This window comes from Artemia franciscana, chromosome 14 (assembly GCF_032884065.1).
Source record: "Artemia franciscana chromosome 14, ASM3288406v1, whole genome shotgun sequence".
Lineage (NCBI taxonomy): Eukaryota > Metazoa > Arthropoda > Branchiopoda > Anostraca > Artemiidae > Artemia > Artemia franciscana.
The window spans coordinates 10415728-10441132 of record NC_088876.1 but is presented as its reverse complement, the minus strand read 5'-3'; the positions used below and the strand labels follow the sequence as shown (position 1 = coordinate 10441132).

Here is a 25405-nt window from a genome sequence, read left to right as displayed (position 1 = left end):
TTGTATAGTGACAGGACTGCTTAAATTCGTAACTGTTCTTAGGAAGAAACAGAACCTAAATTGATGACTAACACCTGAATTTTTACTTTAAATACAGAAAGAAGACCAGGTAGTAGCCTAGTCAGTTATTAAACTGGCTTAAGCTCATGTGATAATATATAATATGACTGGATAAAATTAAAAATCCTATAGTCCTCATTTGTAGGGTAAACAATCAGTTACCAGGCAATGTCCTACCTTTGTTACTCCTACAAGTCAAACCCATAGCCTAGCTCTAGTGACAACCAAAAATGAATACTAAGTTCACAAGTTTTAATCTTGTGCATAGCCTGATATGAAATAAATTCCATATTAATAAGACATTGGTGCCATTCAACACTATTTCTAAATATAACACTCAAATATAACATCATAGGCCTATGTGCCAAAGAAGCAACTTTTCAAAATAGGCCTATGTTTTTGTATCATCTTTATCATATCATATTTGTCAAGAGATACATGAACTATCTTGTGTTATGTATAAATATAAAGTTGTTTTTTATTACCTTAACCACCTTAATTTGCACTTTGGGGCAAATTATGATCATTATTAATCTGTGAATCAATCCATAGTTACTAATGTGGCTGATAAAATATCAGATACATGCCACTGCTAGTTCCACTGAACACCCCTCTGCTCAACATTCAGTAATTTCTTGAAAGCTTCAGTAAAATTCTAGTTAATTGACTTCTTGCTATCTCAGAAAAGGCTTAGGTTAGGAAAATGAAACTTTCAGGGAAGGTGTTTTAAAGTACCCACCTCCACTCCTCCCTCTAGAGGGCCCTGAAATTTGCCTACATGACAGGTCTATACCTATTGAAATTTTTGACAAAACAACATTTAACCTTTAATTTTCAGTTTCTAGTTGCTTTTCTCTGCCTTTAATTCTGAAAATGCAATTCCTGTTATTTGAGTAGAATTTTGAGCCATATAATTTTTTTTTTCAAAATGTAGGAAAAGTATTTGCATATCTTTAAAACCTTATTAAATAAAACTGAGCAAAGTTACAAAGCCAAAAACAACTTTGTTGTACTTCAATTAGGCAGAAGATCCATATTGCAAGGTTTCACTTTTATAACATACATATTTTTAAAGGCCATCAAAGGTCAGGGCCCTTTAAAGGGAGAAGGAGTAGAGGTAGTTGCTTCAAAATACCTTCCCAGGACATACTTTAGTCTGTAGATTCATCCCTGAAAGTTTCATTTTCCTAACCTAAACCCTTTCTGGGATTGCAAGAAGTCAATTAACTACAATTTTACTAGAAAATGAAATTTTCAGGGATGGGTCTACAGGCTAAAGTATGTCCTGGGAATGTATTTTAAAGTAACCACCTCCACTCCTTCTCCCTCTAGAGGGCCCTGAAATTTGCCTACATGACAGGTCTATACCTATTGAAATTTTGACAAAACAAGATTTTACCTTAATTTTCAATTACTAGTTGCTTTTTCTCTAATTTTAGTTCTGAAAATGCAATTCTTGTTATTTGAGTAGAATTTTGAGCCATATCAATGTTTTTTTTTCAAAATTTAGGAAATATATTTGCATATCTTTGAAACCTTATAAAATGAAATTGAGCAAAGTTATGAAGCTGAAAACAATTTTGTTGTACTCAGAAGATCTATTTTGCAAGGTTTCACTTTTATAACACAGATATTTTTAAAGGTCATCAAAGGTCAGGGCCCTCTAGAGGGAGAAGGAGTGGAGGTAGCTGCTTCAATATACCTTCCCAGACACACTTTTGTCTGTAGATTCATCCCAAAAAGTTTCGTTTCCTAACCTAAACCCTTTCCGAGCTAGCAAGAAGTCAATTAACTAGAATTTTACCAAAGCTTCAATCAGTGGATAGGTTACTAAGACTTTCAATGGTTGATAACACAGCAGGAGAAAAAAATGGTGTCAAGTTTTGACTAATGGATTTAACAGATTCTTTGAATGTCCTCCTGGGTTTTATTTGATCTTTAATAATAAATGTTTTTTATGCTTGATTTGCATATTAAATTTAAGTTTTACTTGTTTTAGGATTTATTTATTCATTTATAAGGTACTGTTTATATATTTGTTTGCTATGGCTGTTTATTCAGTTTTTGCTTGTTTTGGGTTTCATTTATTCTTTAATAGTAATTTCTGGTCATTTTGAGTTTGAATTAATATAGATTTTTATTTTTGTTGATCTTAAGTTTAATATGGCCTTTAATTGTCTTTGAAAAACTTCTTTATTAGAAAGTTTGTTTTTTCAACTAATCTACAGAAAAGATAGAGATCCACCTTCCAATCAACCTAAGTATACAGTTGATTAACTAATGTTACCAAATACTTTCAGTAAAAATGGAATTAAGGCTAGACTGAAAAACCTGAGCCAGAACAAATCTGTTGGGCCTGATGAAATATACCCTTGGACATTAAAGGAAGCTCATACAGAATTGGCCTTACCTCTTGCAGCACTTTTCCAAAAGTCCCTGGATACAAAGATAGTGACTCAAAATTAGCAGAATGCTAATGCCACCCCTATCCATAATGATGGTAGTTGATTAGACCAAACAAATTACTACTTACATAAATTGTTGGGGAAATTCTGGAAGGAATAGTAAATACTGCTAATGTCAGACACCTTGCCTCCAACAATCTTATTATACAGAGTCAGCATGGATTTAGATCAGGATGATCCATTGATATAAATCTGTTAGATGCATACAATTTTTTCACTGATCTCCTAGACAGAGGAATCCCAGTAGATCTCATTCTCCTAGATTTTAACAAAGTATGTTGTCATGACTACAGGTGAAATTAAATGCAGTTGGGGTAAGCCAAGAGTTTGTGGGGTGGGTGATAGCATTTCTGACAATAGAAGACAGAGTGTAAAGGTGTAATAAGACATTTTACTCAGATAGTACTTAAGTAGAAAGTGGAGTGACAATGCCCCATAATCTGCCAAAAACAAAAAGAACCTGTATGCTGATGATTCAAAAATCATCAGCCCTGAAGAAACAGCTGAAGAGGAAGTCCTATTACAAGCTGGCAAACTCTCAGAACTCTGGAGGTTAGAATTCAACATTCATTTTGCCAGAAAGAATTTTAGGGGTCACTATTACATATGTGGAATGATTACATATCTGATTCCTTGCATGCTGAAAGGGACCTGGGTACACCTGCGGATGAAGAACTTAAGTTTGACCAACATGTGGATTCAATTGCTTTGAAAGTGCTCCAGACCCTGGAAATTGTAAAAAAAAAACATTCTGCAGTAGATCACCAAAGCTGATGTCAAAGATATATTGAGAACTTGTTCAACCAAAACTGGAATTTGGCATGTGTGTGGTAATCCCATTAAATGAAGGTGACAAGAAAAAAAACCTGGAGATGTTACAGATTACTACCCTCTCCTATCAACAGAAGCATGTGGATGTCATCATGGTGTACAAAATGCTTCATATACAGTCCTTGCAACAAAATATGCTTGAACCTGACCAGTCAACAAGAACTAGAGGACATACCATGAAGCTGTACTGCAAACAACGTCTTCCCAACTAGATTCATGGGGCTCTGGAACTCCCTAAGTGAATAAGCAGTCTCAGCCCCTAGTGTGGAGGCCTTTATGGGAGCTGTGGACAAAGTTTGGTGGTCCAAGCCATGGCTTTGATAATAGGATGCAGGTGATTTACGAATAGGTGTATTACTAATGCTGTAGTAAAACCGTTTTTTGCTGCAATGGGAAGTGTGCACCCTTAGCAGAATGTGCTTATGGTGGAAAATTGACAGTTTATTCCAATGCTTAAACTGGATTTCTGCTAATGCTTGTATGACTCTGAAACAAGAGAGCTTTGAAAGGTTGAGGGATATATGTTAAGTTTGTTTCAGTAGAGTTACCTAAGGATAATTTTAGTTACATGTTAGGATGATTTATATCAAACTTTAAGATTTACAGAAAATTTGGTTCCCCATTTTCTAGGGCTATAATGGAAGTAAGATTAAGATTATTGGACACATTTTAAGGATGAAGGATATTAGATTGCCATAAATTATGATCATTGCCTATTCATCTGGGGTATAAAAAGCTGGACATCCATAGCAAGGGCTGGATTAGGTCATAAGAAGGGATTTAAAGGAAATACATACTTCATTGGAGCTAATAAAAACTGAGACCTCTAACTAAATTGACTTCAGGTAGCTTGGTGCTATCATAATTTGTCTTTAGTAATAGCATTTGTATATAGATCTCATTTCACAAAAAATAGTTTGATCAATAAAAGATGTTAAGATGAATGATCTGATTGATCTGTCTCAATTAAAAAGATAGATTTTTTAGGCTGAATGTACTGTTTAGTATTCTTTCCTGCATATAATAATAAGAATTGAAGCTTTCTAATTGACTGACCCTCAAAAAAATTCAAAGATGTTCAAATAAACTTGAGCTTGGCTCTGGATAGCTTTAGATGCTAGCTAAACCTTATTGGAAATGGGTCTAAAATTAGCCAATTTTTCATTTTAGTATTATCTAAACCTCAGTGTGTGACAGATCCCATTGCTAATAGGCCTTCAGCTAGTGGAATGAACTGGAAACCCAAATTAAGATTAAATCCATGTTTAGTTGGTCTTTTGCTATCTTGCAATGTATTCAAAAGCTATGCAAATGAAGCTTTTGTGAATGGATTTTTAGCTTACAGTAGGGTCCTTGTAAAAGTTTTGTGGTCCTGCCTCCATCCCTTTCCTACTTATAAGGTTTCAAAGACTGTGTGTCTTTACCATACTTAGATTTGTATTTTTTTGTTGTCAAGTTTGGTATAAACTTTGTCTTTCTCGGTGTATTAGTCTTGATTTTGACTATTTCAGCTTGGTACTTTGGGAAATTGTGATTTTACTTCCATATAGAAACTTTCAAACCTTAAAGGTACTGAAGGCAGGGAGAAATATGAGGATGAAAACACCTATCTAGACCTATGTTTAGACTGTTACTCTACTTAAGAAGTATTTTTTCACCTTGTAGTTGTTGAACCTTAATTATCTAGGCAACATTGCTGGTATGGACAGTGGATTGGATGAATGGTAGCTGGTGTTTGCATAAGATTTTTCAAAGTCCGTCAAATTCAGTGCCCTAAAGGTGTGTGGGGTGGGGGTGGGGGTGGAGGTCTTTCTAGTCTAGCTAGGTGACTAGCCCTTTCAGAAGTGGATATATATCTAAAATTTGGGTCTTTGAAGGTGCTCTCAATCTCATAATTCTACTTGTTCCCTCTTGGTGGGTTCCAAAGGTAATAGAAAAAAAAAAATCACTCTTGGCTTTGAAGAAGACAAAAATTTAGTTTGGAATGTGGCTCAAATCATTGGTACAGTTTTTCTGCAGCCCATAGTCCAAGGGAGAAATACTTCTAACTAAAAAAAATGTGATAAATTACAATAGATTTTAGACCAGTTTTCAAAATTTCTTTAAAGTCTCAGAAGATGAAAGAAGGGAGAGATAAAAAGCTTGGAAACATCTTATTCATATAGCACAACAAGTTTCCAAGTTAGTAAAAATATGCTAAACTGTAGTTGTACACTTTTTTATGCTTGTTTTGAGATTTTAAATTTTTCCTTACTCTTTAAGGTCCAATTCTAAACTTCGTGGTAAATAATTTTTTTTGTACCATAAACAATTTGTGAACTACCATCTATGTTCCTGCAAGGTAACATCAGTTGTAATGGCAGAAGCATGTCTTCTGCTTAAGAGATTCCTGAACTTAAACTCAGTCTGTTCGTTAATGTAGTACTTTGATAATTTTTAGCACTTGAAAAAAAAGCAGATTTGGCATATATTTCTTTTGTAGCCTACATCTATGATGTATTCTCTTTTCCAATCAGAGGGAAAACATCCTGTGTCAAATAGTTTCTAATGAATCAGTAAAAAGGGGAATGATAATGCAAAATGAGTTTTTTTTTTGAAAAACTGTTGGCTGTCGTTAAATATGATTTCCCCTTCAAACTGAATCAACTATCCCTAAAGACATATTTACACCTCAAAGAAGAAGACAATCTACTAAATATTGAATAGCTTGTATCTACCACAAAGACCAGTTCAAAGGGGCAAAAGGACTTTCATTGTTGTTAAAATTCCTCCGTGCATAAGAAGAAGAAGGAAAATAGATGCAGTTGGACCCAAGAGATTGATGTGGGTAGACCTTCTGTAGGTGCATATCTAGGTTGACCTGGTCTGTAATTACACAAGATTTACGTCTTTCAAAGTATTGAATCTAAAAAGTATACTTTTTCCACAAAAAAATAAGGGTTTGTTTAAAACTCAAAACAAGGTTAACTTGTTTCTATAATATCACCCCCCCCCAAAAAAAAAAATATTATGAATGAAGGAATAATCAGAAATTACAATGAGGAGCAACCGGAAATTAAACCAAATAGCCATGCCCCCCCCCCCAAAAAAAAAGGCAGTATCATCATTATAAAGCTTTAATATAAATTACATGAATTGCTTGAATTGAAAGTTTAATATAGCCAATTGATTAGTCTGTTTATTGGATAGTAGTGAAAAGAGACACCAATTGAGGTGGAGTGGGCTAGGTTTTGAAAATTCATTTTTTGTATCTTCATTAAAAAAACGTCCTAGATTTTGGAAAATAAGTTTTTTTATCTTCATTGAAACACAGAATCTCCCTCCCCACTTATGGGAATTGCCACAATTCAACAGTGCTCCTACTTGTGTTGATTTTTCTTTTTAATGTGAATTTGGTTTTACCATACATTATATAAGTAAATAGGCTCTTTCAGATTTAACTTAGTTATTTTTCCTTACATTTTGTAAGTTGTCTAAAGGATTAAAAGTTGGAAGTGATTGTCAAACATTTTGTGGTAACAAAATGTAAGTAAGGAGCAATGTGGCACAATAGTAACCACAACTCTAAACAATTGAATTTTGATATCAATAGACACATCAAAAGGATTGGCTTATTATGCTGATTCCAAACATATAAGATTCATTAAGTTTAATGTTACCTGTCAAAATCTATGATCCTGAGGAAATTTGCCTATTTTTAGAAAAAGGAAGAAACACCCCCTAAATGCAAAGGAATCTTAATGAAAATCACACCATCAGTTTCAGTGTATCAGAGAACCCTACTTTAGAGGTTTTAAGCTCCCATCTGAAAAAATATGGATTTTTTTGGCCAGAAGAAAATTCATTGATGCATGTTTATTTTTTTTTATTTTTTTTCCAGGGGTGATCGTAGCGAACCAATAGTCCCAGAATATTGGAATCAGACGGAAAAGTTTCGGAAATCAGACGGAAAATCTAGTGCCCTTTTTAATTACCGACATTGATTTTTTTGTTACTATCCCACGCCCTTTTCCCCCTAAACTCGCTTGTTCAATTTTTCGAGATAGCCATTTTGTTCAACATAGTTGAAAGGTCCAGTAACTATGCCTTTGGGGATAACATGACCCCCCCCCCCCACAGCCTCTAGGGAAAGATATGTAAGTCATTGAATCGGCCCATTGTTTATATATAGTATTTGTCATTGGGAAGCATACAGACGTTTTTTCTGGGGGGGGGGATTTCTGTAGGAAGGGAATTTTCCAGAAGGTGGACTATAAAGCAGAAATTTTACACTGGAGAATTTGCCAGAATTCCTATAAAAAATTCTTTTTGTTTGTCTTATTTTCTCTTTGCAGACTCAATTTTTCATGTGAAGATGTTAAGGGGTATTGTCTGAGGAAAATTTTCCCTGGGCTGGAACTCTCTAGAGGATATTTCTGTGGGGGAGGGGGGGGGGGGGGTTCGCGAAAGAAATTCTTAAGGGGGAAAGTTTTTGCTAGAGAAACTTCCTACTAGGGGTGAGGAGGGATTCGCAGAAAAAATTTTCACGGAGGGGTAGGTTTCTGGCATGATTTAAAAAGCAAATCAGAAACTAAAGTTTTTTTTATATGAAAGTGTGCAAGGAAAATTTTTCAAATTGAATCATCTGCAAGAAATTTTCAGCAAATATAAAATTGGCTGGGGGGAAATTTTCCTGTTTGGGGAATTTTATAAGGATGAAACTTTTCATGAAGGGAGTTGCCATGGGGGAAAGGAATTTTTCATACTGGAGGAGTCAGATTTTCCCAGCACTATTTAAAAATGATCAGAAATTAAACAGACAAACAAGTTCTTTCAGCTGAAAATAAGGAGCAACATCAAAACTTAAAACGAAAAAGTAAACTTAAAACGAAAAGTTAAAAAGTAAAGTTAAATCAGTAGTCAGAGTATAATTTATATTAAGAAAATTGTTTTGTGAAATTTGACTTGTTTGGTCAGCATTTTGATTATTTTTTTTTTGGTCTCTTAAAGAAAAATCATGAATTTTTTCTTTCAGAGAAAATGCAATCACTGGCTTTTTAAAGTTTGAGGAAATGGCAGTGCTACACTTACATGTAGTGATTTCTATTCATATTCTGCTTGATTTCTTTGTTAACTGTAAATTTTCAGGTTTTGTTTATTTATTTGTAGTAAGTTTGGTTCGTTTTAAGTTAAATACTTTATTTAGGCAAATTTTTACTTGTTTGAACTTTTACATTTGTTCTTCACTTGTTGAGGAGAATTTTTTTTTGTAATTTAGTACCCTGGAAGCGCTGAGCATTATTTACAAAATATTTTAAGTTTAACTATAAAATAATGCTAAAATATTTCAAATAAAAAGTAAATTTAATAATAAAATCCCTGATTTTCCTAAAATCACTTGATACAAGACATGCTCCCTCGAATTAGAAAAGAGAATGCATTATGTGTACATACAAGTCCAGGCAAAGCCTAAGGGGAAAGGCGTAAAATTTTTGTAGAGTGGAGGAAAGGGACAAATGCATTTTATGGCTTGGTTTTCAATTTTTCCTGGAAAGGCTCCTTGATCCAAACTTAGGTCTGAAACTCTTAGCACATAGTTTTAACAACGAAGTCCAATCTATGAATTGATTCGATTGAAAAACAAGCTAAATAAGTACTGAGTAGCCTACTGATTTGGCGCCAAAAGAAATTGAAGTCCAAGGAGTCGAATTTCAGTAAATCCATGTGAAAACAAGTTAGTTCCTGACTTAGTACAAAAATGAGATAAGTAATGATTTGTTGCAGGACCAAGCTGTCCTGTCTCAATCTGAAACGAGCTAAGCCCAAGCTTCAGAGTTTTGATGACTTTGTATAAAAGTGAGTAAAAAAAACTCGCTGTAAAAATATAACTTATTTCTGACTTGGTTTAAAACAACCTAAATCTGAGCTGTGGACTGATCCGTGAGAAAATCAGCTAATTCTTGACTTAAAGCAAGAACATACTGATTCGGTTGGGAAATAAGTAAGGTTCTGATTTGATGTAAAACTGAGTAATCTATGCAGATTTTCTTGGTGATTAAACGAATTAAATCATGAATCTTTGTAAAATACCAGCTTAAGTCCTAACTTGATGTGGAAATAAGCTAATTGCAAAATTTTGAAGACACAGTGCAAAACCGAGAGACATCTTGATTTGGTACAAAAAATTGAATTCCCAGCTGCGAAATTTTGTTTATGCAAGGTAATTTCTGACTCATTACAAAAACAAGCGAAGTTCTGATCTATAGTGGAAATGACCTTAGTTATATTCGGTAGTAAAACAACCTAGATCTGCAATCAGGACAAAAACAATGTAAGCACTGACAAAGAGTAAAAGAGATGTAACTCCAGGTAGTGGATTGACCCGGTGCCAAAACAAGTTAAGCTCTAACTCTCTGCGAAAACCAGCTAAGTCTTAGACTCAGAACGTGCAAAAACGAGTTGATTTGAAAGTGAGCTAGGTCATACCTTAGTGCGGAAAGTGCTAAGTCCAAAATGCGGATTTGGGGCGAAAACTATTAAAGTCCTGCATTCAGACAGAAGCAAACTAAGTACAAGCTCGACTAGGTGTAAAAGAGGCTTTAAGCTGTGGATGGAGAGCGTGTGATAACAACCTAAGCTGTGACTTGGTCAAAAAGTCAAAGCTATTGAATTTCGGAAGCTCGGTATAAAAATGACTTAAGAATTGACCTGGTGCAATAACAAGTTAAATCTTGATTTAGTACAAAACCGAGATAACTCGCAATCTGATGAAAAAGCTAGCTAAGTCCAAAGCTGCAGAATCTCGGTGGCGCAGGACAACAACAAATCAAAACCAAGCTGTAAGGTAACTTAAAGTACAAAAGCTGTAAAGTACAAAAACGAGCTGCTTCCTGACTTGGTGCAGAAAGGATGCAAGTTCATGCTATGGAATTTGGTGATTTTCTGCAAAAGCGAACTAATCTCACACTCAGTACAAAAGTCAGCTAAGCAATATTTCGTTACAAAAATAAGCTATCTTGCCTCTTCAAAACTGAGCTAATTATAAACTGCAGAGTTTATGGTGTATTGGTGCAAAACGTGCCAAATCCTGAATAGATGTTAAAATAGTCTAAGTGTGAGTTGTACATAGTTCCCTCCCCCCCCCCAAATGCTGACTTTTATAGCAGAAAGGTTGGTTGTTAGCACCTTGTTTAAATCAAACAGTGTAATGATTTTCAATCTGTATACTTAGAGGTGGGTCTGTGGCCTATGAAATGCTTCCTACCCTCATCATCACCAAGTTTTAATAGAAAAATAGACCTATTTGAATCAAAATCTTTCAAAGAATTTCATTGCGTATGACTGGAAGCCTGGAGTGTTTTCCCGCAAAAATTCCAACCGCCACCAAAATCCTAACACCCACCAGCAACTTTGCATCAGAGGGATAGATATGTTTTTTCTTCTCCGAGTACCTTGGGCCAATTGGACATGAGAATAGTGCTTTCCAGATTCTTTCTACGATCTTTTCCACGAAAATTCGCATAAAATTGAAGCTTTTGGGAGGAGAATCGTGGGTCAAATGGAAACAGGGGATGGATTCTCAAATGTGTACTTCACTTTCGAGCCTTTTCTGTCTTCTGTTTTGAAGTACCCAGATCTGTTAGAGATTTATTGGGGAAATAGTTATTGTCAAGGAGACGTCCAAGTAGCTTTTAGATAGATGGATCTACTCGATAAAGATGTTAGTTGGCTTTAAAGTTTCAAAAGTCTGGAATTTCTGGGCTATAGAATTCTGAATTCTGCTGCGGCGTGGACTCTAAGGCTTAGTAATCTAAAAATGTTGAAGTTGTAAGTTTTGGATATCACGCGATAGTCTTTAGTATGTAATATCTGGCAAAGATTTTTTTTTCGCCGGCCTGTAATTTGAACAAAACCGAGGTTTTTTTTTTATTGTTTTAACTATACATTCAGTTGAAGAATTAAAGTTGGAGTAAAATTTTAGTCTTTTTTTAGTCTTTCTTTTGTGACAGCCGTGTATACTCCACTTATAACAAAAATCAGGGTGTTTTCCATTATTCCGAATATTTATTACTGCAAGCTACCACGAAAAATGAAGTGGTGATGCAAATTTGAAAACAGAAAGAAACTAAACAAAGGAATCCCATTATTTTTTTTAGCACAGCCAAATTGCCAATAACTTTGTTTTCGTCTAAGCAGTTTGCATCTTATTTATTGAATGTAATGACGAGTAAACTTCTAAATCTTTCGATTTGGGCGACCTTTTCAAGAATTATCATAAATCGCTGTGATGTTGAGCAGAAAATACTTGAAAAATTCCTGCTGATTTTAGATAGAAATGAATATTATTGTAAGGAATTTAGCCATTCTTTGAAGAATATCAGTCGCATTTTTGAAAAACAGGTAGCTTAATATTACATTCAAATTTTAGATCATGAATAATGATTCTTCCTAAAGATTGACGTAAATTTCAAAGACCTTCGAGAATTTCTTTAAAAATCAGTAAAGAAGATTGGCCTTGTCACTCTGAAGGTCAATATCACTGTCAATGTCCCTCCTTCCTGTGAATTAAAGAACGAATAAATCAATCTAGGTCTTTCTTGCCTAGTTTGTTGAGAGTTGTTTCCTTCAGCTGATATTCCGGTTGAAGATACTCCTGTGCTTGATTCATTATTACAAATAAGCTTGAACTAAAAAGTAAGCGTGGTGAGATTATTTCCTGTTTCTAGCCATATAAAAATGACAATTTAGTGTTGAACGTAATTGATTGACCCTCTGAAATGAGAGTAGCACTCTCATATATGAAAGAAAAAAATTACATAAACAATTAAAAAGAACGAATAGAAATAAAACATCCTTTTTCAGATATAATTAAAAAAGGATGACATTAAAACTTATAACGAGCAAACGTGGTCATGGGCAGGAGCTGGGTCGTCATCCCCCGCCTTACCACCACTTGTCATGTTCAGCTTGTTGCTTGCCATTTTCTGAAAGCGTGCTACAGTTCAACAGATCCCCAATTGTCACCTACAAATGTTTTATCATTTGTTGTGATGACAAACACACCTATATGGAAGAATCTTCAAGTCCCTAATAATAATATTGAACAAATGTTGTTTCCAGTAAAGTGCAAGCAGGCAGTGAACATAAGCAGGGTATGAGTGGCAACAATTACCCCATCCGTCTTAATTTTCGATTGGTTTAAGTTTTAGTGGTGCTCTTGCTTATATTTGAAACAAAAAATTGTCTTCGTTTTAATTGATTATAGGAAGAACCGACTTTCTGCTTAACAAATAATGTGGATTTGTTTCTTTTTTTGAAATTTGTGTTTTAGGGAATCTGGATGTGAATTTACTGATAAAGTTAAGTTGATGTTTTAAACTATGATTGACAACTAAAAAAGCTAATGATCTCAAGTAAATATAATATTTAGACTGATTTTTTTCATATCTCCAAGGGCCACCATTCAAGTGTGTAAATTGTTAGGTATGTAATGTATACGTTTGGCTATGTAATTGTGTCTGATAGGCAAGTATGTAAGTTGTTCACGGTCTCGCACTTAGTATTAATACTACTGATACCGTAATTGCACAAAGGAGGGATAAGAGTCACCCTGACAAGGCTTGAAGAGTGATCCCATTCCTCTGAAGAAAAGTAAAAAAATTGAATTAAGAATGCATTTCTTTCGTATTTCTGCATCCTCATTCTTGGGAAAATCCTCCTGTTCAGCGTTTGGCGTGTATGTGTTACTGTGAATGTGCGAAATCTTGTTAATATTGACATTCTCCAGTGAATGTCTGAAATTTCTTTGATTTAATTAGCTTTGCGAATCAGCTTTTTCAGTCTTATGCAAACTTTGATGGTAAAAGTTAAAGATAGGTTAAATTAGCTTGTAAATCTCAGAACTGGGTTAAAAACCTAACCTTCCCTATCACCATCAAACATTGCATAAAACTGAAAGTTAACTGGCAACGCTGAAAAAAAGGTTTTTTAAACATTTACCAGTGAATGTCGACATTCACTTATCTCGGATATCCACGGTAACATATGTATACCTATAACTGCTACAATTTTGTAACTATATGCAGCTTCCAGAAGATGTACTTGTACCGAAATAATCTCTACCAACATAATGCAAATTGTCAATAAACAGTAAATCCATCCACACACTTACCAAGTCTGTTAACTCTGTGAACCAAACCTCTAAGACAAGTGACAAAGAATACACGTTACCAGTTTTGATTAAATTATTACGGTCGTATGACGATCGATCCATTTTGTCATTTCACCCTTTTGTCATTTAATAATCATATTGAGTATTTAAGATTAAAGCTTGCTCAAAATATTGGGTCGATGTATTGTGTGAAGAATATTTTTCCATTTACCATAATAAAAATAATTTTACCACTCTCTAATTGCTTCTTATTTGAGTTACTGCTCAGTTGTTTATCTTAATAGCTTTGGAAGCATATAAAACCCTTACAGGTATTACAAAATAGGGCAGTAAGGGCACTTGGAAATTTTTTCACATCGACCTTCAAAATTTGAAAATGCCTCGGAACCTAAAACGTTATTCTTTTTCTTAAATTTGTTAGACTTAAAAGATATGCGAGTATTAAATATTTACGCATGGCATTTTCAAATCCAAAATTCAAAAAATTATTTCTATGATGTATCTCTGCTAATTTTACTTCCACCTCGGCGGTCTGGGATGTACCGAATTCCTTTTGTAAGTTCTGAAAGGTGAAGGTTTTTGATTAGGTACCAAATACCCTTCATTGCAAACAATTATAAGCGGAATGAGAAAATTCTGTTTGATCCATCCCAAAGATTTCAGCTAAATTAAAAAAAAGCAATCATTAAAGATGCGTTTCCTAATGTTTGATTATTCACCATTGATGATGGAATATTAAATTATTCGATTTTATGATCTGTGTGTTTCGTTTTTGTGTCCCTGTGTTTGGGATAGCCTCCCACGCCCCTCCTGCCCGATTTTAGTTATTTACTTATCGTTTTTTTGCTGTCTTAAATTTTGGAATTATTAGTATAATGATATGTGATGTTTTTTTCTATGTTTTTGCACTGTCCCAGCCTTACGAGCTCTGCTCTCTGTTGAGACATAATATTGTTTTTGTATTTTTTTAAGCTGAATAAAGAAAAAGTTGAAAGTTGAAAAGTATACTAGAAAAACTGTTCAAAATATTGGCATTTTCATATTGGTTTCATCACAGGCACATACAGATCTCGCTCTTTTGAGGGGTCTGAAGAGATTTACTGTTGGGGGGAGGACAGGGGCAATGAAGAGCGGGAAATCTCAGGCTATTGTTTTTGTAGGAGTTGAGAGATCTAAGGAGACCTGCCCTATCATAGTACAGTAAATGTCACAAACGTTTTGTTCAACACCGTCTTTAAATCACTTTAATACTGGCTGAGGAATGCCTACAACCTAGATATAATAAAGTCAAAGTCAGAATAGTAGGCAATTTGGAGGAGTTCAGGTCCACACCCTGAAAAGTGTCCCAATAATTTCTTGTTGTTTCTGCTTCCATATCATTTGTTTATGGTTTTACGTTTTCTTTCGTTTTGCTGAAACTGATGGGGGCATTGAAAAAGTCAGTCTTAGGCCACCATTTTACGGGGCGGCTGAAACATCTTAGGAGACCTGCTCTGTCATAATGCGGTCAATATCACCGGATTTTAGTTCAACACTATCTTTAAACTACTTCAATGCTGAAAGTGGAACGCCTATAACCTAGAAACAATAAACTGAAGTTTGCCAATTTCGACCGAGCCAAATTGACTGTATATAATGCATTTAAACACATTTGAAAACGAATAGGGTCAAGTTGGCTCGTTCGTAGTTATTCATTCTTGAACGGCTAAAATTGTTTCATTACCTTGCTATATTAGTCATTATTTTTGTGTATTTTATTTTCGAATGAAAGATCTTAAGCCGAACTGGCCAGCCATGAGAAAGAACAATAAAGAGAGAAAAGAATTCAATAAAGAACAAACGAACAAGACTGCGGCCAAACGAGACTGGTGTTCTCATCGGAGCAACTCTATTTTGTAGCTTCTGTGACCTATGAAGATCAGTTGCGACAATTGTACATTATTGATATTGGTAATAGTTTTATTTGTTTTTAGTTTATTTTAGTTTTTATCTTTGTTTCTTTTGTGCTGAAGACGCCTCGTTTTCATACAGGCGAAATATCCGCGTCATTTCAGTTTTTATCTTTTCTTTTTACTGGTAGCAGTCTCGTTTCTTTGTTCTTCATTGAGTTGTTTTCTCTCTTTGTTGTTGTTTATTTTATTTTTAACGTCAGAGTTAAAGAGCTTCTCAAGCCCGATAATCTAAAAATGTTACAAAATATGGACTTCGCCAATTTAGCCTCTGAACTGTTCAGTTGAAGTTTTTTGGTTAGCTCATTTCATTGTATTATATCCTGGCAAATTTAAGCAAGATTATTTATCTCACCATTTATCCAAAGTATATTCTTTCAGAACCAAAGGATCAAATACATCCGTAAATTGCTTATGACTGATTATTTCTAACATCAATGGAAGACGAAAATAGTTGTGATGGTTTCCATGGAAATGATAGCACTAATAACAGTGTGCCAGCTATATCTGTTGTTGATACAGGATCTTTGAGTGAATCCTCTGCATTAGACTTTGCTGATGAAGATGAGCCTAAAAAGTGTACCCTCGATATAGTCTGTGATACTTCCTCCGCTCACAACAGAAAGTCACCAATTACTGTCCAAGAATGGGTTGAGCACTTACCTACACTAAATAAAGAAAGGTAAGACCAGTAATATTTGTAGATTCTGTTGTATTTATTTATAGTTTTACTAACCTCGTCGGTTTTAGTTGAGAAATAGTCATTGGGGGTATAGAAGCAAACTTTGTGATCCTATATGGGAGTCAAATCGGCATATCCTTCTGTCAAATTTAACACGATTTTTACTGATGTGGATAATATGCAAGGAGTAATTTTGTTTTCTTCATGTTTGATATTATTGAGCATCAAAAAATTTATATTGAGTATAACAAAATTGAGTATAGTTATATATTGAATATAAAGTTGAATATATTGAATATAGCCTATCGAGTATATTGAATATATTGAGTATATTGAGTGTATATATATATAAATATATATATATATATATATATATATATATATATATATATATATATATATATATATATATTGAGAATAAATTGAATATATTGAGTATAAAGTTATATATTGAGTAAAGGTTATATTGATAATAACAAAATTTTTCTTTGACGAGGCTATCAGAAACCTTCTGTATTTCTGTGCAACGTCAAAGCTATTCAGATCACTTGAATTACAAAGTTAATTATTTGTTTGAAAACAAGTTGAAGACATTTTAGTAAAAGGGTCGATTTGGAGACACAGAGATGACCTGGAATATATTTTCTTTCACAAAATGTTTAAAAAAAGTGTATTGGCTGGCTTCTTCAATTAATAGACCTCAAATCTCTAGGTAGTGAGCTTTAACTAAACAAATGAATTTTATTTTTGGATGAGAGGAAAAGTGGGACCTTGGCTCAAATGTGTTGCAGGAATTTGAAGTCTTGAAATAGGTGAACATTTTGGCAATGCTTTCGTTGAATTTAGTCTTTTTTTTATCTGCTCTGCTACAGGGAATCCTCTATTCAGCTGAAAAAGATCGATGCAACAAATCTTGTTCTGCATGCATAATACAGCTCTACTGGCTTATGATCAAATGATAATAATCATAGTAATAAAAAAAAATAATTCTGATCTGTGATATTTATATTCTTTTGGGTTAAACCCTGGTAATGGTTTGACGTATAGGGTTATCGAATGATTCCGTTCTACATTTTTCATCTCACCTGCACTTTAAGCTTCATATTGAGTAGGTCTTAAAATAAAAAAGTGTGTACTAGTGAACTGTAAATAAAGAGCCAGTCGTGTCAATATTAATCAAAAAGTCTTAAATAAGGAGTGTCTCTGAGAATAGCCACACCAAAAGGGTATAATTTAATTTTAAATGTTTAAAATCATTAATTCCAATTTAATTTATCCAAGGTTATCAGCACAAGAAAAAGTTGAATTTTTGAAAAAGGGGCGAAGCACCCTCAAAAAGGGGCGCAATCTTAATGAAAAATGTGATTTTCCATGAAGGTTGGTCAAGGCTTATGTTCGTTCGCTTTTTCTCAGCTTTAAGGTAAAAACAGCAGTCGTAGAATATCGGGAGACGGTTCTTCAATCAAAAATTCAAAGGTTTTGTGTTCTTTCTCATCAACAAAAGATACTACACCACACTAAGGTGTTAATTTTGCTCGAAGAGAATCAAGATGCTTGCTGATCAGCTCAGAACTAATGAATGACTGTTTAAATATACTGCCAGTTTCAGAGGCCATACTGGAGTTTCTTGGCCCATTTGTCCCTAAACCTATACACAGCCCATAAGAGGAAACGTTACTATAGCCTTTTCATCCAGTGAAACTAACTATTGCACAGGGAAGCACCAGCTAATAGAGCAGGGATAGTTGGGCTTTTGTTTTTTTTTTTGGGGGGGGGGTTTAACCCTTAGATTCCCTGTATTTGAAAGAATATATTTGGACAGCAATGCGGGTGCTGAAAGGGTGTTAGTTTCCCTCTTATTGCAAAAAAAATAGTGTTTAGTCGAAAAGACTTGTTTCTCAAATATCGAAGTGTTGTAATGAGAGGGTAAGTCTTCTGTGTCCAAATTGGTGGTCTTCTGGAGGTAAAGATTATTCCCTTTATTTAGAGAAATATCGTATTTTGAAAAGTATGTACACTTAAATGAGCCTTTTTCTCAAAGTGGTTTTTGCTCCCCCCCTCCTAACTCCCCGTTCTCTACGCTAGTTTCACCCTGTTTGCCAATGCTTTAACATTGAATATGTAGTTCTCCACGAAAGGGATAAAAAAAAAAACAAAAAAAAAAAAAAACAATAGCTCAAGAATAGAAGCGCTTCTTTATTCTTTTTTATTTCCAACAATAAAATTTTTGGAGCCAAATGTTTTGAAAGGCAGTTTATCAATAAAATTTTGCATTTCTTAATAGACTGTATTTGCTGTACTAGAAAATGTTTTCAGTAAATTTCTATTGAAACTGTAGTGTAAAGACCAAGGAGATTGAGGATGGGAGCAGACTCTATCAGCGTAAAATAATGTCTTTTTGTTTTAACTGTTAATGTTGGTCTTTAGTTTCATTTTAAAGAATTTTTTTTTTGTCAAACAATAGATTTAATTGTTGCAACATAATAACTTCTTGTGCTTTGTTTGGTAAATTGACGTCACAAACAATTAAAAAAGAGTTGAACATTATTCAGTTTTATTTACTTAATTTCTAAGGATTTATTTTGCAGTTACTGGGATTTATCATTTGATTTTACAGTTACTGAAACTGTTTTTATTCTATAGTTACTTTAACCTACTATGACTTTTGGAAACCTTATAACTAGCTGAAATAAGAGCTTATAAAATGAACTGTTTGGTAAATTGCAAATAATTCTCTTCATTCTTTACTTATTTATCAGATCGTTTATTTTGCAAATAAATCTAATTTGGCTGAAATAATTCCTAATGTTTCCAATCGTTATTCAATCAATAATTTCGTCTCTTCAGACTGTGTGCAATTATGATTAACTGATTTAGCTTTACTTTGGATTGCATTGTGATCGTGCTGAAATGGCATCCTCTATTTCTTTGCTCTTGCCTTTAGCTTTCATTTTTACCGTTTGATTTTTTTTTCTCTGAAAGTCTTTGTGTTACTTGGCGCTGCTTAGTATTTTATTCTTTTATAAAGCTGACATTCTGATTTTTGCTTTCTATTGGCTAGGTGCAATTTTGTTGTAATTATTTTCAATTGATAAATCTTTTGTCTCATGTTCATCTGTGTAGAATAATTTTTGTATGTTGTTTTTTTTCCTGATGATCTATGTTTTTTGACAGCATTCGGATTCTTTGATGTGGCCGCTGATTTTTTCTCACGACGAAGTCATATTTTCTATCTTTTAGTTTGTCTCTTAATCGAAAAAGGCCAGAGGACGAGGAGCAAACTTCTTTGATTCAAGAAGATGGGAAAATTGAGAATGTCACTTTTCCAGCAATCCCTGTTGACAGAGGAGTAAAGAAAACAAGAAAAAGCATTCAATTTGACCTAACGAGGAATAGTTCCTTCAATTCAGATGCTTCAAGGTCAAGGTAACACATTTTTCTTGATCTAAAATTGATAAATATAATAATTTGCTAGTAAGTAATTTGCTTTACGTTGTGTGATACGCATGGCAAAGTGAAGGTAAAGGCGGCTGCTGTCATTCATACCCTATGTTCGAATTTGTGCTAGGGCTAAAATTTTGATAACAATCTACAACACTCAAAATTAAAACCCTATATATTTACGTGTTTTTGTTGTTTTTTTTTTTTCGTTCTTCTCGTTTCACTTTTTTTGGAAAGAACTGAAAGGGTGATAATTATTGATTAAAGTTCATTGGAATTGGAAACTTCCTCGTAAGTTCACAGTGTTTATTCCAGGAATAAAAATTATGTGACAAACATTGTCATCACAGCATAACTTTCAATGTAACTGAATGTTCAACGTAACTTTCAACTACTTAGAAGAAGATACATCTGAAGCAGTAAAACTGAATATGGTAGTAAATAAATATGAATACTCTTAAATGATATTTTCATTTCTTAGAAAAGGATTGGCAAAATAAAAAGACTTTTAGAGTTTTGGCGAGTTAAGGGTGGAAGGATAGGTTTGAAAATTGACGTGAAAAATACTAAGTCGCTAAGACTAAGAATAAGTGAAGGGGGAAAGGTGATGTTGGGTAACGAGAAGATTGATCAAGTGGACAGCTTCATCTACCTAGGTAGTATTACTAGTAAAGAGGGTGGGTGCAGTGAAAATGTTAAAATTAGAATAGTCTAGGCCCAGGCTGTTTTCACAGTTGAAGAAATTTGGAGTATTAGGAAGATAAGTCTTTGGATCAAGATTAGAATATTGGAAGTTACAGTAATCAGGTATAGTTCAGCGTGGGTGCTCCGAATAACGGAGGATGATTTGCTAGATGTTTTACAGAGAAATTACCTACAGATTATTTTGGGTACCCGACTGACCGATTGTATCTCAAACCGTAAGCTGTAAGAAAAATGTGGGCTTTCTTGGGCTATAGTAAGAGAAAGGTTGTGATGGCTAGGACACGATATGAGGATGAAGGATAACCGATTGCCCAAGATCGTCCTCGTCTGGCAACTGTCGAGAGCCAAATGAAAAACAGGTCGCCCCGAAGTGGGTAGAAGGATGTCGAAAGGAAAGATTTATGGGAAATGAGAAAGTTCTTTGGAGGGTGTGAAGAGGGAGGATTTGAATAGACTGCTTTGGAGGAGGAGTGCGCGTAGCCGTGTTGGCCTCAAGTGGCTTGGTGCCGCAATGAGTTGCTAGAAATCGTAATAAAGATTGTTAGCAATGTTTAGCGAATTCTCAAGCAAAGGTCTCCCTGGTGTAGTCATATCTGACGAATAATGCATGTTTTGCACGGGACACTGAATCGTTCTGACACTGAACGGTTTCAAGAAGAAACATTTTCTTAGAGAGGGACTTATTTACGGATTTTCTACTTATTTATTTACTAAAATGTAAGGAGACAAGCATATCACATCCAAGAGAATATTTAATCCCCATATACCTCCATGCGGAAACGAGGTGGGAAGAGGAGGTCGAGATTTGCTTCAAGGATTCAAACTAATTAGGATTGAAATAACACTGAAGATGAATGAATAATATGTAAAATAATAATTAATTATAAAAGCTATTATGTAATTATATTTTATATTTATTGTGTATATTATTTATTATAATTTTACAATATCATATTTATATTTATTTATTATTTATATTATGTAATTTTGCTATGATTAAATATAATCATTATATGTATTATAAATAATATGGAGAGTAGATATAATATTTTATTTCTATTATAATCGTATTATTATTACTATTTTGCAGAGTTAATAATTATAATAGGCTATGTATATACTTATTATAATTATTATAATAAATATATAATTTTATAATAATGCTATTAGAATATTTTCGTATTACAATACTACAAAACATTATATAATAATTATATAATAAAATAAATAATTAAATAAAAAATAAATAATTTTCGGTGATTCTTTTTTTTAATCACTGCGTACAAGTCCCGTCTGCACGGCGCAAACTATGCTATTGATATCACTGAAACTTCAAATGTATATAACTGATTCCATCAAAGGAAATCAAATCCCGAAAAATTCAATGTCCATTTATGAAGATTGTTGCTACTGTATCTGTTTCTATTCCTGTCTATTGTGCGAGACAATCTCCTATTTTGCTGATAATAACTAAAATGCATAGACTAGGGGGATATCAACCAATGATTGGCAAGAAAAATTAACAAAAAACAAAAAAAAACAAAAACAACCAGGTTTCTTGGTTGGAAATATCACGAGTCTATATTTACTATTAAAGTGAATGAAATCGTTTATTTACGCTTTATCCTATCCCCACCAAATATAGCACAAATTCAATACTTTTTAGTGCATTAATGAGCTATGTTTTATCTCATCGATTGGCCAAGATATTTAAAAAATTGCTGAAGTGTGATATCCTTTCATAGCAAGAGAACCGTTGAATTTTATAATCTATTGTTCCCAGTTCCTAAGTGTTTTTTTTTTATTCTTTGCTGGTCTCACAAAATTATAAATAAAGTCTGGTATGCTTTATTAGTTGCTTAAATTACCAAGGATGGTCAAAATAAAATCTAATTGTTTGATTTGGCTTAGTGGCAACTTATACAAGCATATATCTTAAAAACCGCGAAAAATCGGGAATTTAATTTTTAATGGAAAGAGCCTCCATATGCAGTTGAGCAGTTTTCAGTAGTAGCGTACGCCAAATTTAAAAAAGAAACATGGGTAAAAACCATAAAAAGAAAAAAACTAAAAAAATATGGCACCGAACAAGTTAACAAGATGTAGCTTTTCTTTGAAGGTTTTTTGTCTTTCGAAATCGACGGATTGTTAGTGTTGAATCTTTACGGACGAAAAGCGTGTTCAAATTTAAATTACTAGTTTCGGTTATTTATTTTCACGGTTCAGCGCGGCAACATTGACAAAAATGTGACCCTGCACTAGTAGCTTCATGATTTCGATTACATAAAAAAAAACTAGTTTTTTTAACTGAAAGTAAGGAGCGACATTAAAACTTAAAACGAACAGAAATTACTCCGTATATGAAATGGGTTGTCCCCTCCGCAATCCCTCGCTCTTTACGCTAAAGCTTTTAATTGTATTAAAAAGCAGAATTGTGGCAAAGAGTCAAACTTTAGCGTAAAGAGCGAGGGATTGCGGAGGGGACAACCCATTTCATATACGGAGTAATTTCTGTTCGTTTTAAGTTTTAATGTCGCTCCTTACTTTCAGTTAAAAAAACTAGTTTTTTTTTATGTAATTTCTGAACGTTTTTGAATTAATGCATGTTTGATTTTGGCTCTCCACACATAAATTATTAAAATGAAATTTGCATATTAATTCCTTTTTTTGGCTAAATGGCTTTCTCTTAGTTTTGATCAGACGATTTTGAGAAATAAGGAATGGGAAAGGAGGCCTAGTTGCCATGCAATTTTTCGGTTACATAAAAAGGCAACTATAAATTTTAATTTTTAACGAATTTTTCTATTAGTAAAAAATATACGTAACTTAAGAATTATCTTACGTAACAAACTTTTATATTCTTTAATTTTTATTATGTATATGAGAGGGTTTGTACCCTCGTTAATACCTCGTTCTTTACACTAAATCGCAAGTTTTGTCCCAATTCTTTAAGAATGACCCCTGAATCAGAAAGGCCGTAGAATGAATAGTTGAAATTACTAAAAATACTATAGCATAAAGAGCGAGGTATTTATCTCCTCCTAAATACCTCGCTCTTTATGCTAAAGTATTTTTAGAACCCCTCACATGCGTAATAATCTCTGTTCGTTTTAAGTTTCAATGCTACACTTTACTTTCACTTGAAAAAAAATTTTCCATGTTTATTTTTTCATTGTTTTTTTTATAGTAATTTTAGAAAATCCTGCGCCCTTTTCATTGAATTTCTGTTCCCCCATGACACATTTCTCCATGGAAAGATCCTCCCACATAGCCCCCTCCCCTCAACCCCACCCCCAAAACCAAAAAAAATCCCCTGAAACCGACTGTACACTTCCCAATAACCATTATTATATGTAAACACTGGTCGAAGTTTGTAAGTTGCAGCCCCACCCCCAGGGACTTTTGGGGAGTAAGTCATTCCCAAAGACATAGTTATTATGGTTTTTGACTGTGCGGAACAAAATGGCTATCTCAAAATTTTGATCTGTTGACTTTGGAGAAAAAATGAGCGTGGGAGGGGGCCTAGGTGCCCTCCAATTTTTTTGGTCACTTAAAAAGGGCACTAGAACTTTTCATTTCCGTTAGAATGAGCCCTCTTGCGACATTTTAGGACCACTTGGTCGATACGATGACCCCTGGGAAAAAAAAAAAAAAAAAAAACAAAAAACAAACAAATAAACACGCACCCGTGATTTGTCTTCTGGCAAAAAATTCAAAATTCCACATTTTTGTAGATAGGAGCTTGAAACTTCTACAGTAGGGTTCTCTGATACGCTGAATCTGATGGTGTCATTTTCGTTAAGATCCTACGACTTTTAGGGGGTGTTTCCCCCTATTTTCCTAAATAAGGCAAATTTTCTCAGGCTCGTAACTTTTGATGGGTAAGACTAAACTTGATGAAACTTATATATTTAAAATCAGCATTAAAATGCGATTCTTTTGATGTAGCTATTGATATCAAAATTCAATTTTTTAGAGTTTTGGTTACTATTGAGCCGGATCGCTCCTTACTACAGTTCGTTACCACGAACTGTTTGATACAACCAAAAGGTAAGTCTTAGAAAAGTGTGGTTTCTAATAAACTCTCTTTAATAAACTCAATAAACTTAAAAAACATAATTCTGAAACAACCAAAAGGAAAGTCTTAGAAAAATGTTGTTTTTAGGTGTGAGCTAGTTGTGTGCTAGTGGTTTTTAGGTGTGGCTAGGACCCGTCTAAGACGGGTCCAGGAGGGCTGAAAATTTTTTTTTGGGCTTCTTGTCCCCTGTTTTTATTTTATTTCGGGACTTTTTTTTGTGGAGATGAATCCAACCGAACCTTCCTTTTATCTTCAAGAAGTTTTACACTCATTCCTTTTCTTTTTCATTTCGTTTCTATCATTTCATTTCACACTCATTTCATTTCTACAAATTGACTTCATTCACCCATCCCATTCAATGTCCACTGAACGTTACAAGTTAGCCATATTCTCAAATCAAAAGCGTGTAAACTGTTTATTATATTCTATCCTTATGCTGACTAAGGGCCATAACCTTATTTTATAACCTCGTTCGGATATTCAGCTGGCTCATTCATCCCTTAGTAGGGCGATAGGTGGTGATTTTGAAAGACTTTATATAAAGTCAATGACTCGATTAAGGACTTGGAGGCTGGTAGGTTGACCCCTAAAGAAAAAGTCTTCGACCCTGTAAGCACTCTTTGAATCGGGAATTTCCTACTAGAAATTGGTTTTCACTTGAGAGATTTCGATTGCTTTCAGATTGCTCGAATTTCTTGGAAAATAAGGTGGAAACTATCACGAAGCTATGATAAAGAAAAATGAATTGAAAAGTTAAAAAACAAACACAGATAAAATGTTCACAAAGATGAATCCCTGAGCTCGAAAAGAAGGCTATTTATTAGTACCTTAATTTCAAATCAACCAAAAATAAAGATACAAAAATATAAGAAAGAAAAGATAAACCAAAAACATCATAACCTAGAACAGGAGAGGGACAAAGGAGGCTAATAATGCTAAAAAAGATTATAAAGTAAAATCACCCTGTCACCAAAGGTTAAGAATATATTCTACCAATTTTGTCTTTAAAAGTGATCGGGTATTAAGATTTTAAATTTAGTTGTT

General features: G+C 33.9%; 1 protein-coding gene across 2 annotated transcripts in view; it reads left to right on the top strand.

Moving 5' to 3' along the window:
- The first annotated feature begins 45 nt into the window (after positions 1–45).
- The window catches only part of LOC136035293 (uncharacterized), a 100772-nt gene continuing 75412 nt past the window's right edge, over positions 46–25405 (top strand). The window contains exons 1-4 of one of the 2 annotated variants that reach the window (XM_065716983.1): positions 66–109; positions 3987–4201; positions 15837–16137; positions 19378–19563. In XM_065716983.1, the coding sequence (XP_065573055.1) occupies positions 15893–16137; positions 19378–19563 (431 nt within the window). In that variant the 5' untranslated portion in view covers positions 66–109; positions 3987–4201; positions 15837–15892. Of the gene's footprint in view, positions 110–3986; positions 4202–15836; positions 16138–19377; positions 19564–25405 lie in introns of both variants that reach the window. The other variant, XM_065716982.1, reaches the window with a different exon arrangement.